Below are 14,251 nucleotides of genomic sequence, written 5' to 3' on the forward strand. Positions count from 1 at the left end.
CAATGACACTGAAAAAAGTGACCTATGACCACTTTTAACACACAACCATTGCAGTCGCCCCATAGTCAAATGATCAAAATCCAGATACTTGGCAACTGGTTCATATTTATGACAGCTGCAGTGTTCCAGGGTCATGTGATCACTTTTTGCTTGTCTGACAAGCAAAGTCAATGAAGACGACAGATTCTCAAATAACAACCATGTTACTAACTTAACAACTGCAGTGATTCACTTAATAACTGTGGCAAGAAAGGTTGTAAAACCTTTCAGGTTGAAAGGGCAAAACTCACTTAACAAATGCCTCACTTAGCAATGTAAATTTTGGGCTCAATTATGATTCAGTCGAGGACTACCTGTAAATAGACAGGTGACAGAAAAAAGACATAATTATAGATAATAAGATCTTTATATTATCATCAAATCAGAGCTCTCTGACTATACTATATGCCATTCAAAATTGTACTTAAATGTAAATTACTTTATAACGTATCATTTTAATATTTGTCACCAATATACATATTTCATACTAATGACCGGCTGATAGAACAGAGTCAGAAGTGTAGCCAACGCAACCTTTATTAATCACTAGTAACGACATAGAACAAGAAACCCCGCGCTTGACAGCTCTTTTATACCAACCAGCTGACAATGAGAACCAATGAGCACTGAGCTTGCAACAACCAATAAGAATACCCCAGCAACATAACGTAATATGTAACACCCCTTTCCACCTAGATGAGCACGCGCCGACGTCAGGCACATGCGTAATCACTTAGGTAGGCCGGTCTGCGCCGTACTCTCCCTGAGCATCTGGGCTCCACCCCTACTTCAAAATCCGGCGGCGAATTTGAACTCTCCTCCCGAGCCCTCTCAATCCTGGGCGGCTGGCTATCTGCGCGCCCTGCTTCCTCGGCTCGGTCTCTCCTATCCGGCGAAGGTAAACCCTCCTCGCTCTCTCTCCTCTGGGTGGTTGTTCTGTCCTCCTGGGCGACCCTGGTCGTCCCTTCTCGTGCCTAACTTCCTGTGGGGTGGGCTCACCCTCCACACCCCGACAATCCGCTCTCTTCCTTTGTGCCCGCAACTGATCCTTGTGTCGCTTCCATATTCTCCCCTTGTCGATCTCAATGTGATAGGAACAGGGTCCTGCAATCCCAACCACTATGCCTGCTAACCATAACGGCATTCCCCCATAGTTCCAGGCATATACACGGTCCCCAATAGCGAAGGAACGGTAGTGTCTTAGGGCACCTAAGGGCTTGGCATGGCCATACGAGGGGTGTAATCGATCTAAGGTTGTGCGGAGCTTCCGGCCCATTAGGAGTTCGGCCGGGCTCCTGTTAGTTAGCTGACAGGGCGTTGTATGCTGAGCTATCAAGTACTCCTCCACCCGCTCAGCCCAAGTCCCGTGCCCAATCTTCTTAAGTGCATCCTTCGCTGATCTCACAGCGCGTTCTGCACAACCATTGCTCGAAGGATGAAAAGGCGAGACCAAGCAATGCCGTATGCCCCTGTGAGCTAAGAACCCCTCGAATTCGGCAGCTGTAAATTGCGGTCCGTTATCAGGAACAATGCTGTCAAGCAACCCGTGTGTGAGGAATGTTGACCGCATATATTGATTGATGACAGCCTCTGCCGTAGTCGACCGTAAAGGGATGACTTCTACCCACTTCCAAAAAGCATCTGCAAGGACCAGGAAAGACTGGCCCTGCAACGGACCAGCGAGGTCAATATGTAAACGTGACCAAGGTGCCCCAGGCGATTCCCACACCCCCGGCAGGTCTTTGGCCGGCATTGGCATGTTCCCCTGACATTGCAAGCATCCTGCGACCCAATCGGTGATGTCACGATCCAACAAAGGCCACCACATATAACATTGGCCTAAAGCCTTCATCCTGACCACCCCCGGATGACCCCGATGTAATTGTTTTAATAACAAGGAACGAAGGGGGGGGTGGAATAACCACCCGATCGCCCCACAGAAGGCACCCCACTTGCGTAGAAAGTTCTAGGCGGCAGCTGGCATACGGTTGGAATTCCGTCGCGAAGGGCCCCGGCGGCCACCCTCTGGCCATCCAGTCTAACACCTGCACCAGTGTAGCGTCCTTCGCGGAGAAACGGGCGACGTCCGATGCGGTGATTAGTAACGGCGAATCCTCCAGCAGGAAAACCGATGAAACAGGGACAGGGTCCTCGAGCAGGTCGGGGCTGGGGCAACGGCTTAACGCGTCCGTGTGTGCGAGGTCCTTGCCGGGGCGGTGAACAAGGCGATATGAATATGCAGCCAAGAACACAGAGTAACGGGTCATACGGGGACACAATATTTGAGGAGCCGGGCGATCGCCTGCCAAAATGCCTAATAACGGTTTGTGGTCAGTGTACAAGAGAAAGGGCCGGCCATAGAGGTAATGGTGGAATCTCTTGACTCCGGCCACCAAGGCAAGAGCCTCTTTATCCAGCTGAGAGTAATTACGCTCAGCTGGTGCCAAGGTCTTAGAGTAATAGGCAATGGGTAGCTCCCTGCCGGAGGGTAGGACATGGCTCAACACCGCTCCCACCCCATACGGAGAAGCATCACATACCAAAGTCACCGGCAGGTGTGTGGAAAATTGTGTGAATACAGAGTTGGAGGTTAGGAGACGTTTGACAGCCACAAATGCGTTAGCCTCTCGGGCACCCCAATGCCAAGTCACATTGCGGTTTAACAGATGGTGAAGAGGCTCAACAATGGAAGCTTTATGCGGAATAAAAATTGCATAAAAATTAAGCAATCCCAGGAAGGATTGGAGGTCAGCCTTACATTTCGGGGGAGGACAGTCCATGATGGCCACTATCTTAGCTGCCGTTGGGTGGATCCCCAAACTATCCACCAGGAACCCCAAGAATTCCACCTGGCGCACAGCGACTTGGCATTTAGTCTTGTTAACTTTGAGTCCAGTGGTGCTAAGCTTCCTAAGCACTTGCCGCAACCGGTCCATCAGCTGTGAAGTCGAAGAAGCCGAGACGAGAACGTCGTCGAAATAAGGAATGACCCCAGGGATTCCGTGCAGCAAGCGTTCCATCATGCTCTGGAAACCCCCCGGGGCGATGCTGACCCCAAACTGCAACCGACGACACCGGAACGCCCCCCTATGGGTCACGATTTTCTGGGCATCTGCTGTCAGGTCATCGACTTTTAGTTGCTGGTAGGCTTGGGCCAGGTCCAGCTTGGCAAATATTGACCCCTGGCCCAAGGAGTGCAGCAAACGCTGCACGACAGGAACGGGATAAGCATGTCCCAAAAGAGCCGTATTCAGAGTTGCCCGGTAGTTAGCACAAATACGGACCGAGCCGTCCACCTTAATAGGGGTCAGAATCGGAGTCTCCCAGCGTGCGAATCCGACAGGTTCTAACACCCCCTGAGAGATCAATTTATCAAGTTCTGCGTCAACCCTCGCCTTTAACGCAAAAGGTACACGGCGCAGTTTCAGCCGTCGCGGGGCCACGCTGGGATCCAGACTAAAGGATACTGGGGGTCCGTTATAACACCCTAGTTGGCCATCAAAAACAGTCGGAAATTCTTGAATTAGCAAGTCCAATTCAGAGGACCGGATGGCACTCACTCCCTGAATTGTAAACCCGAGCCTGGAACCAGTTGAGCCCTAATAAACTAGGCAGCGGGGCTTCTACTATAACCAACGGCAGTCGGCCAGAAAATGCCTTAAATTTAATTCTGAACTGTCCACACCCCAGTACTTTGATGGAATTTCCCTGATAATCACGGAGGAGTAGGTGACAGGGGTCCAGGCGGTGCCTAGAGATGTAAGGCACTAAACGTTTAATCGTACTCCAGGAAACGATAGAATTGGCCGACCCAGTGTCCACCTCCATCCTACATGGCCGGCCCTCGATGGTGATTTCCACATTAATTTTCGGCTGGCCATCAGCTGGGGCGTTCCTGTGCTGCGCTGGATACACTCCATTCACACCCCCAGCCTCACGGCTCCAATCCGTGCTTGGGGTTCGGCCCGCTCCCCGTCTGCGCTGGCCACGAGAATATCCTTGAGGGGGCGGAGCCTTTTCCATTAGCGTTGGAAATATACTCAAGCGATGTGGCCACGGCGCCCACACCTATGGCACATAACATCTTTAAAACGGCAGCTGGCTCTCAGATGACTCCCTCCGCAACTCTGGCAATCCCCCTGTGGCAGTTTAGACTGTTGTAATGGCGGCTGAGAACTCTTGATGCGAGCCACGGCACCCTCCGCCACAGGGCAGTCTTCATCACTGAAATCAGTCTCATTGTAGTGAACCTGCTCGCCCGTTGACTTACTAGGGCACTGTCCCCGGGGTAAATCCGTCAGTGAAAGAACGGCCAGTTCAGCGGCGCACGCTTCATCTAAGGCTTCCTGGAATGAGAGGTCAGGCTTGGCAATTAAACGGTGCTTAAGGGCCTCGTCCCTCACACCACTGACTAATCTGTCCAGTAGATAATCATCTAAATTGTCAAACTGACAGTGCTGCGCCGCTTTCCTAAGTGCAGCCACATATTGACTAATAGACTCGCCCTCAGCTTGGTCTCGATGGTAGAAATGCTGACGGCGAGCTATACGGGATGGCGCGGGAGCATAATGTTTTTTTAACTTAGCCAGGAACTCATCCCAGGAGCCTGCGTGTACTGACAAGGGGGCCATTAGCGTCATCGCAGTCTCGAACATTTCTGGCCCACAAAGACTCAGGAAATACGCCCGTTTTCTTTCACTGGACAACTCACGGTAGTCATTTGCGATTAAGAAGCACTCAAACTGTGTTAAACGCTTCCCATAACTCTGCAACAGCATTGAATGGAGCGAAAGTCTGAGGCGATGCCATTTCTCCTCACCGCTCCGAAGGAGAAGAGAGAAAAATAAAAAACGCTCCGATGTGCCGGTCGGCGAGGATTCACAGCCACTGGAACCCTTTATTTCCTATTTCCGTAGGGCCCTTGCCGGCATCCCACCTTCGTCGCCACTATTTCATACTAATGACCGGCTGACAGAACAGAGTCAGAAGTGTAGCCAACGCAACCTTTATTAATCACTAGTAACGACATAGAACAAGAAACCCCGCTCTTGACAGCTCTTTTATACCAACCAGCTGACAATGAGAACCAATGAGCACTGAGCTTGCAACAACCAATAAGAATACCCCAGCAACATAACGTAATATGTAACAATACACATAGTTCAGTTCAGAGCTGCACAATATTTTTTGTTTGGCACCTTATTTTCTCAAGTTAAAACATATTATCTTTTCTCATTACCATTGGAAAGTTTACTTTTCAAAAACTTCCTATGAAAGATCAGTCACTAGGAAGTTTCAAATAGTGCAACTTTAATGTAATGAACAGCAGGAGGCCGTTATTTCTGCAGGTCTTTCCTATGCAGACTTCAAAATAGGATTATTTTTATCTTTAGGCTGAAATAATGTTTCATTTATAAAGTTTCTAGATAGTAAGTATTAAGCATCTTGTTACTCCTGTCCTTTGCCCTTTATTTAAGAATAATTATTTTCTGTGGGATTTGTTTCTGAATAAACAGATTTAAGATCTGGCTTCAAAGAATGACAAAATCACGTCCATGGGTTCTATTCAGCAATCTTTCCACTTCAGCTAAAACCAGTGTTTGTCAGCAATTTTAACATGTGTGGACTTCAACTCCAAAAATTCCTCTACAAGCTATCCTGGGAGTTGAAGTCTGTAAAACTTAAAAGTTGCTGACATTGAGAAACACTGAGTTTAAGGAATCAAAATTGGAATCAAAATTCAGTACAATCCTGGACTAAGTTAACTGTAGTTACAGTCCTTTTTATTAAACAATAAGGCAGTTAACATTACTGTAAGGCCCTTTCATCTTATCTCTAAGGATTGAATTCTTCTTAAAAGACTTCAACTTCTCGTTTTTTTTTCTATACAGTATCCTATGCACATGAAGACGATCTGAAACGTCCACGTGATGGTAGAAAGGAGGACTGTTATCGTCATGCCACGTTGTGCAACCAGCAAATTACCAATTTGGAGCGAGGACTCCACAAACAAAGCAATCATAGACTGCCTGTTGACTTTGTGCTTTCCTTCTACAGCAGCAGGACATTCCTGTTTGTGTGTGCACGCTTGCACTTGGCAGTTTTCAGAATCTCAGTTATTAGCAAGGAGGCGGGAGAAACCACAGGCTACACCGCCGCCTTTAGCACAACGTGCCCCGGCACACGACTGCGAGGCAATAGTAGCACTCGGCTCCAGTCCTGCAACAAGAGGACAGACCTAAATCCGCGGCCTTCTCTCGCCATGAACCGGACTGCCCAGCTGGCGGATGCAAAACAGCGGGCGTAAATTACGCACCCAGAAGCAGACCGTCCATGTCAAAGATCAGGTGAGTAACAGGCTGCGCCGACGGCGAGTGGCACGAGGACGTAGCCATTGCGTTGCAACCGCGATCTCTGCCAAGAGCAGAGCTTAGGCAGGGCGCCCTTTCTGCCCATGCGCGCTACGACGACAAGATGAGCGTGGCTTCGGGGACAAGGAGGAGTGGCAGTCGTCAGGACTTTCTCCGGACTCTGGGAGATTAACAATTTTTTGGGGGGGGGGGGGCAGATGCGGAGGGGAAGCGAGGGCGCGGAGAGAGCATTAGTTTCCTCTGCACATGCGCACCGCTTTTGTTCTCTTTCAAACTGTTGAGGCATGGGTGGGTGACGGCTGCTGACGCAGATCTCTTCGCTTTCGTGCGTGGGATTTACTGTTCTGGTTTTATCGTTGAAAATGGGAGGGGTGGCTGCTTGGTTTGAGCACAGGAAGCAAGTCTGGAGAGTCCTGTGAGGAAGGCAGCGGTGCGTTATTCAACAGATACAAGCATAAATAATCTGCAGGTATTGCACTACATAAAAAAAAAAAAAGCCGCAGGTATTGAATAACGCTGCCTCGTTGGATCTCTCTTTTCGAAAAGAAGCCTAAGAAAACATTTTACTTGGAAATCCAATTAGGCGTTTCACTTCCCAAAAGCAGGATGTAACCTAAACCCACTGTGGACAGAAAAAGACATTCAGATAGGATTTAGCCCGAGGTGGGAAACAAAATAAGTATCATTAAAACTCCGTGTTGTCCTCCTATATAAGTATCGGAATCCCGGAGAAATCATCGCTTTGATCCTACCGGCTTTATGGTATTAATTTACAAGCAATGGCAGTTTAAATTTGAACAGTTCCTTCTAAAAGGGAGGAATTTAAAAAATAAAAAATACTGGGGCACTGGGAGAAACTACCTTACTTTTTGCAGGGAACAAAGCTGCATATCACTAGTAAGACTACACTCTTTATTTCAAAGACCATTTCGAAGATGGAACACTTAGATCAGATTGGGGTTAACTGTGTGGGTGATCATTTACTATGAATATGTCCTATTGTTTTCTTTGTACCCGAATATACTTGTATATTTATATTAGAGTTTATTTTGATATGGTCAAAAGGTTAAATCAATAAAGTTTATTCTATAATAAATAGTGCACCACAAAGCTCTGGCCATCTTGGTTCTATTACATCTCTCTGAATTGTTGGGTACCAACCATTAAAGTACCTGTTTTGGGGATGTCCTTTAAAGACAGAATGAAGACTCTCAGACTAGGCAATGGTCAGATAAGAGGCTGAACCCACATAAGGAATGGGAGCATGGAAAACATTTCAAAAGGGACAGTTTTTAGTTCCTTGGACTGGAAAAATATATATAAATTATTTGTGGTAGAATGGATTTGAAATCAGCTTTTGACTTTATTGTCCCAAAATAAGATAAAATATAATATGAAAGACTACATCAGTTAGTGTCTATTAGATCTAATGATGAAACTGTAAGAAGTTAGCACCCACCCCTTTCCTAGAAGAATGAAATATTTTAAGAAATATTAAAAAGGCAGAATATTATGTTTCCCTGGATGAGAAATGGAGAAGCATGTTTTAAAGACGAAACAGCTCCCATCTTCCTGCTCCCATCCTTTGTCAATGGGCCAGAGGCAGAAACTCAATCTTTGTCAATAGACCATCATCTGCAACACAATAGGACCCATCTAGCAACAGAAACTCACCACATGCCACCTGGGAAGATTACATCAGCCAGCAAGGCTAGCTAAGACCCCCAACCCCTGGGAGTCTGACAACCAATCAGGATACTCTTTCTGAGCCCCAGGAAGTTCAAAACCAGAGAGGACATAAAACCCGGGGACTCACTGCATCTCGCCCCTTTTCTGTTCAGTAACTCAAACCATGTGATCCCGTCCACCATTAAACCATCTTTCCATGTTTCCATGTTTCCAGTATCTTTTTCCCCACTTGGAGCTGAACCCATAAGGATATTTCTTCCTACAAAACTTTGAGAACAACATGCAGATTTATTACAGTTGTCAAGGGTGTGTATGTGTTTGTATATGTATAATTTAAATGGAAGCAAGAGTTTTCTTTATTTTTCCTTCAAAACCATTTCCCTTAGGGCAAGGAAGATGTAAACTTAAGATTTTATCAGAACTAATTAAAACTACTGTAGTGGCATAAAATTATTACTTATTTTGTTAATTAACTATGTTATGAATGCATGCATGTAAATAGGCTTGCCTATGGCGTGCATGAATTTGCATCCCACCTACTATCAAAGTTCTAGGCAATTTACATTTTCAGAACAAAAAAGAAAATGTGAAAATACAAAATACCATGTAACAATATTAATAATAGTAATGGTAAAAGTAATCTTTGAGATTTTTTTTCATCTCTGAAGATTTAAGTTAAAGATTAGAGTATTAATAATCTCTGATAATGTATAAATTCCATGGTATTCAAACAACATTATGTACTACTTGTTTTAACATAAATATGTACAACACAGTAAGATATAGAAAAACAGAGAGAGAGAAAGGACTATCTTAAGCACCTATTGGAAAAAAAAAACCATTCTTTACTCCTTTCTGAAATGTCATCAGAAATGGAACATTCTAATCTTAGGTAAGATGGAGGTTATTCCAGAATGATGGAACTGTTATCACCCTTTTGCTGAGTTACTGAGTATAAACATCCCTTGTATTTTTTAAGGAGGATAATCTCTGCTTTACCTTTCTCTCTCCCTCCCTCCCCCCCCCCCCATTTTTCTATATCTTACTGTGTTGTACATATTTATGTATCAAACAAGTAGTACACTATGTTATTTGAGTACTATGGAACTTATACAATATTATCAGAGATCATTAACACTCTAATCTTTAATTTAAATCTTCAGAGATGAAGAAAAAAATTATGAACATTACCTTTCATATCTAAAATATCAATATTGATAAGTATAGAATTGTTTAAATTTTGCATCTAAAGCTAAATATGGCATTAATAAATAAAAGCAACTTACATCATATTTGTTATGCAATAAAAGTTTCTGTTTTAACTTAATGCTTAAGGTATCCACTGTATAGTTACTTGTTATTGTTGTTTCAGCATATTAAAGACCAAACAAAATATAGAACAAGAAAAGCAGAAAGAAAAAGTTTTAGAAAGTTTCTATGTCTGTTCTCTCAGTCACAACAAAGGAGGTGGGCGGGGTATGTCTGTGGCAGTTGAGTTTCACATGTAATAGCCAGCACTTTATTTTGCATTTGTGAACCAACTGGCAGCCACTGTGTCTCCTACATATCAATATTATTGTGCTGGTTTGTCAGAAATTGCACAACTATATTTGCTATTTCAAGTAAGTCCCACGTATAGCAAATCAACTATGGGATGATTAAAATTATGAGTATCTGTAGCCAGATCACTCCATAAGGACTGCCATTACATTTCCTGCTCAGCTCAGGATGATCTTTTATAGATAAATAAAGCAATTGCTGATAATCTGTGAAATACATAATGCATTTTAGGGCAATCTATTTTTTCTGATTCCTTCTTGCTGTAGCAACCAACTAACCAACTCATGGTGACCATGAGAAAACAATTATAGAAATGTGCTCCATCATGAAGTGACTTTCCAACTCAGAAGTAAAGACCAGTTCCAGTTGCAGCCTCTTATGTTGTCCCCATTATTTTGGTTTTATTATTAAGGTTTATTTCAACTTATGTTCAAATGTTATTTTCACTTAACTGCCAAACATTTTAATATTATAAGATATTGCTTAAAAATAGGTAGATTACTAGCTTTAACTAAATACTTTCTGATTCCAGCCATCATCCTTATAGCATTTGAGAAATGAGTTTTCTGAATTGTCTTGTGATACCATTTCCCTTTCTTTGAATTCTCTGACCTCTGCAAAACAAAACAAAAAAAACCACTTAGCTATGCATTCAAAAGATCCATTGGTTAGGAAGAATTATTTTTATACTTCTTACCTTCTGACAACTTCTATAAGGAAGTACCACAATGTTTTCTGTTCCCATAGAAAATATGCATGTGGTGTTTTCATATTCATAACACAAGGCACTGACAACTGTTTATCTTTCATTAAATTTAGGAGCAGTAGTGAACTGGACAAAGAATGAAGTTGATTAAAGTTTTATTTAATTGAAAATGTGGTTGGTAAGTTCAGGTTTAGGTATTCATCTATCTTTGGGATGAATTTTCAAAAACAATTTCTGCCACAGCCACTTCATTTGGCCAGGAAGGCATACCTGCTTTAATTATTTTTAAAAGATGCTTTGTTTTCATATCTGCATGTTGCAAAGATATTTCAAATGTTTTTCTCAATGTAGCATTTCATATATGAGAACTATACTGTAGCTTAGTAGCAATATATTTAGCCCTTGAACCAGTAAACAGTTCCTGGTTCTACCTGTATAATAAAGGAGTATTTGTCAGGCCTATCCCAAATTTTTAAATATGCTAACTATGCAATGCTATTTAGTTTCATATTTAAGTACATTATTGTAAACCAAAATCATACTAAGTGGACAAGATTTGAATCTATAAGAGCACTGGAACTATTATATCACATAATGCTGGAAAAGGCATTAAAGAGAACTGAGTATGATAGCTGTGGAAATCTAGAGGAAAAACCAGTGGGATTACTAAGAATAGTATTTTCCCTGCTGTGAAGTTCTGATTTCTTCTTCAACGTTTAAACCATTGAAAACTCAAAAAGAATATCTTCAAGAAATGTGTAATTTTTATTTGGAGATTGCTTTTCTGTGAAGTGGCAATAGTCTTGCTAACATTTTCACTGCAGCAAACTTGAAGTTCTAAAATAAACTCCTTAAATAAATATATTGCATAATATTGTTAGATTTGTAATTTGACCTAACTAATGTTCAAAACAGGAAGTAAGCATTCATATCTTACTGGGTGGCTTGTTTGACTTGGAAAGATTTTTAAATAATCTTCCTTGAACAGAAGCCTGCTGAAAGAAACTAATGAAAGGAAAGTAAATATATTAAAAGGTTGTCCATTAATGGCTATAATAAAACAGATCAACAGCAAATGAGTGACAAAAAGGAACAGACAGATACAAATTGAAAAATTCTTAATGAAATATGTACTTAGCTACAATTTAAATAATTATATAGCTATATTTAATCTTTGTTTTAAAATTATTGGACAAAACCAGTAATAAGACAGCCAAAATATATTCAGATTCACATATTTGAACAGTAAAACTAAAACTGCATTGAATGTGTATATTCATATACGGTTTTGTGAGATAGAGTTATCACAGATGAATGAAGGCAAATATACGTGTCCCATCAGTTGCAGCCCTTTCTGGACTGGGATGCCTTGCGCACGGTCACTCATGCCCTTGTCACCTCCCGGCTGGACTATTGTAATGCTCTGTACATGGGGTTCCCCTGAAGAGCACTCGGAGGCTCCAACTGGTCCAGAATGCGACCGCGCAGGTGGTTATGGGCGCAACTCGTTGTGCCCGCGTGACACCCCTCCTGCACGAGCTGCACTGGCTCCCAGTGGTCTTCTGGGTGCGATTCAAGGTGTTGGTCATCACCTTTAAAGCGCTCCATGGCACAGGACCCAGGTACCTTCGAGACCGACTTCTGCCACCAATAGCCTCCCACCGGCCAGTTCGCTCCCACAGAGAGGGTCTCCTCAGGGTGCCATCAGCCAAGTTATGTTGGCTGGCGACACCCAGGGGGAGGGCCTTCTCTGTGGGAGCCCCAGCCCTGTGGAATGAACTTCTCCCGGAAATACGTAAGATCTCCGACCTCTGGATGTTTCACTGCGCACTGAAGACCCTGTTGTTCCGCCAGGCCGGGCTATCAACATAATAATTTTAAATTGGGGTATTTAAAATTTTCGGGGTTTTAAACCGGGCCAAATCTATTTAATTATTTTAATTTTTAATCATTGTTGTCTTGTGTTTTTAAATTGGCTGTACACCGCCTCGAGTCCTTCGGGAGAAGGGCGGTATAGAAATAAAATTATTATTATTATTTATTGGTTAATCTTTAGTGAGATTCACAGCCTTTGAGGCTGGTTAATAGCTCAGCAGCTCGAGTCCTAACCAAGGACCTAGGAACTGTTAAGGTATCGTCGGAGGATGTAAGCTGTTCCGAGTAAGGTGGTTTTTTGTAGAGTCAAAATGTTCAAGTCCGGCAAATTTAGAATTTCTAAATAGCGGGGTAGCCCTTTGGGTATTGCTCCGAGGGCTCCAATTACAATCGGGACAACACACGATTTCTTTTTCCACAGTCGCTCAACTTCAATTTGTAAGTCCCGGTACTTTGTGATTTTTTCTTGCTGCTTATCTTCAATTCGTGCATCACCAGGTATTGCAATGTCAATGAACTATACTTTTTTCTTTTCAACTATTGTTATGTCAGGTGTGTTGTGGACCAAGTGCCTGTCAGTCTGAATCCTAAAGTCCCACAAGATCTTGAGTTTCTCATTCTCTAAAACTTTCTCAACCTGATGTTCCCAGTGGTTTTTGCTGTACTCAAATCCAAACTTCTGGCACAATTTCCAGTGAATGATTTTAGCAACACGGTCATGGCGTTGTAGGTAGTCAGTTTGTGAAATTTTGCTACACCCACTGATCAGGTGGTCAACTGTCTCTTCTTTTTCATTGCAGAGGCGGCATTTGCTGTTGGTGGTAACATGTTGAATTTTTGCCTTCATACAGTTTGTGGCTAGGGCTTGTTCTTGAGCTGCCAAAATAAAGCTTTCTGTTTCTTTTTTCAGTACTCCTGATCTTAACCAGTTCCAAGTTAGTTTCTGGTCAGCTTTGCCTTCAATACTTTTCAAGTATTGGCCATGCAGAGCTTTGTGTTTCCAATTTTCAGCTCGCTGCTCAATTACTTCTTTCTTATATTCTGCTTTTGTTTTAGTTGTCTTTGAAAGGCCTCCTTTATTTACTTCCTTAATCATTGGTTCTTCACTTTTCTGGATGTAACCATTCAAGCTGCATTTTTCTTCTTCCACAGTCTGCTTTACTTGTAGGAGTCCTCGACCACCCTCTGCTCTTGGTAAATATAATCGGTCAACATCACTTTTAGGGTGCAAGGCATGATTCATTGTCATAAGCTTCCTTGTTTTTCTGTCCAAATTGTCTAACTCCATCTGGGTCCAGTCAATTATTCCTGCAGGGTATCTAATCACAGGTATAGCCCAGGTATTTATGGCTTTTATGATGTTTCCTCCACTCAATTTGGACATTAATATCTTACGAATTCGTCGAATGTACTTGGCTGAAGTTAATTCCTTGACTTTATTATGCATTAAGTCAGAGGCTTCTAAAATCCCCAAGTACTTGTAGCCTTCTTCTGATTTTACTGCCTTTATCATTTCTTCATTCTCTAGTTCTATTCCATCCTCTTCTATGATCTTGCCTGCATTGGTTGCTATTGTTGCACATTTGTCAATTCCAAACTGCATACCAATGTCTTGGCTGAATTCTTTTGTGTTTTCAATTAATAAATTCAGTTCAGCTTTTGTTTTACCAAACAGCTTCAAATCATCCATGTACATCAAGTGCGAGATTTATTATTATTATTATTATTATTATTATTATTATTATTATTATCATCATCATCATCATCATCATCATCAGACTGTTGCAGGATCCAATCTGAGTTGTTCACTGGAAACAGAGATTTAGTCTGCTGAGATTTCAGACTCGTGGTGGAGCCCATCTTCAGGGAACTTCTCTCTCACCAGAATGTGAGACAATAGTCTCCTTGTCCCTAAGCAGAAACTGAGGAGGCCACCTTTTAGAAAAGCAGATTTGATAAACCTTTCAAGACAGAATATTTTGAAACAAAGGGGCAAAATGGTAGGATTAGA

At 42.7% G+C, this 14,251-nt stretch overlaps 2 protein-coding genes across 2 annotated transcripts in view; one reads left to right on the forward strand and one right to left on the reverse strand.

Moving 5' to 3' along the window:
* The window catches only part of PUDP (pseudouridine 5'-phosphatase), a 69,991-nt gene extending 63,557 nt beyond the window's left edge, over positions 1 to 6,434 (reverse strand). Inside the window, exon 1 of the mRNA XM_070943450.1 lies at positions 6,356 to 6,434. Within this exon, the coding sequence (XP_070799551.1) occupies positions 6,356 to 6,434 (79 nt within the window). The remainder of the gene's footprint in view (positions 1 to 6,355) is intronic.
* Positions 6,157 to 14,251, forward strand: part of STS (steroid sulfatase) — a 153,820-nt gene continuing 145,725 nt past the window's right edge. Inside the window, exon 1 of the mRNA XM_070943449.1 lies at positions 6,157 to 6,386. The gene's annotated coding sequence lies outside the window, so the exon portion shown is untranslated. The remainder of the gene's footprint in view (positions 6,387 to 14,251) is intronic.

Source organism: Pituophis catenifer, unplaced genomic scaffold, assembly GCF_029215685.1.
Source record: "Pituophis catenifer annectens isolate HBS135680 unplaced genomic scaffold, rPitCat1.0.hap2 SCAF_4, whole genome shotgun sequence".
Taxonomy (NCBI): domain Eukaryota; kingdom Metazoa; phylum Chordata; class Lepidosauria; order Squamata; family Colubridae; genus Pituophis; species Pituophis catenifer.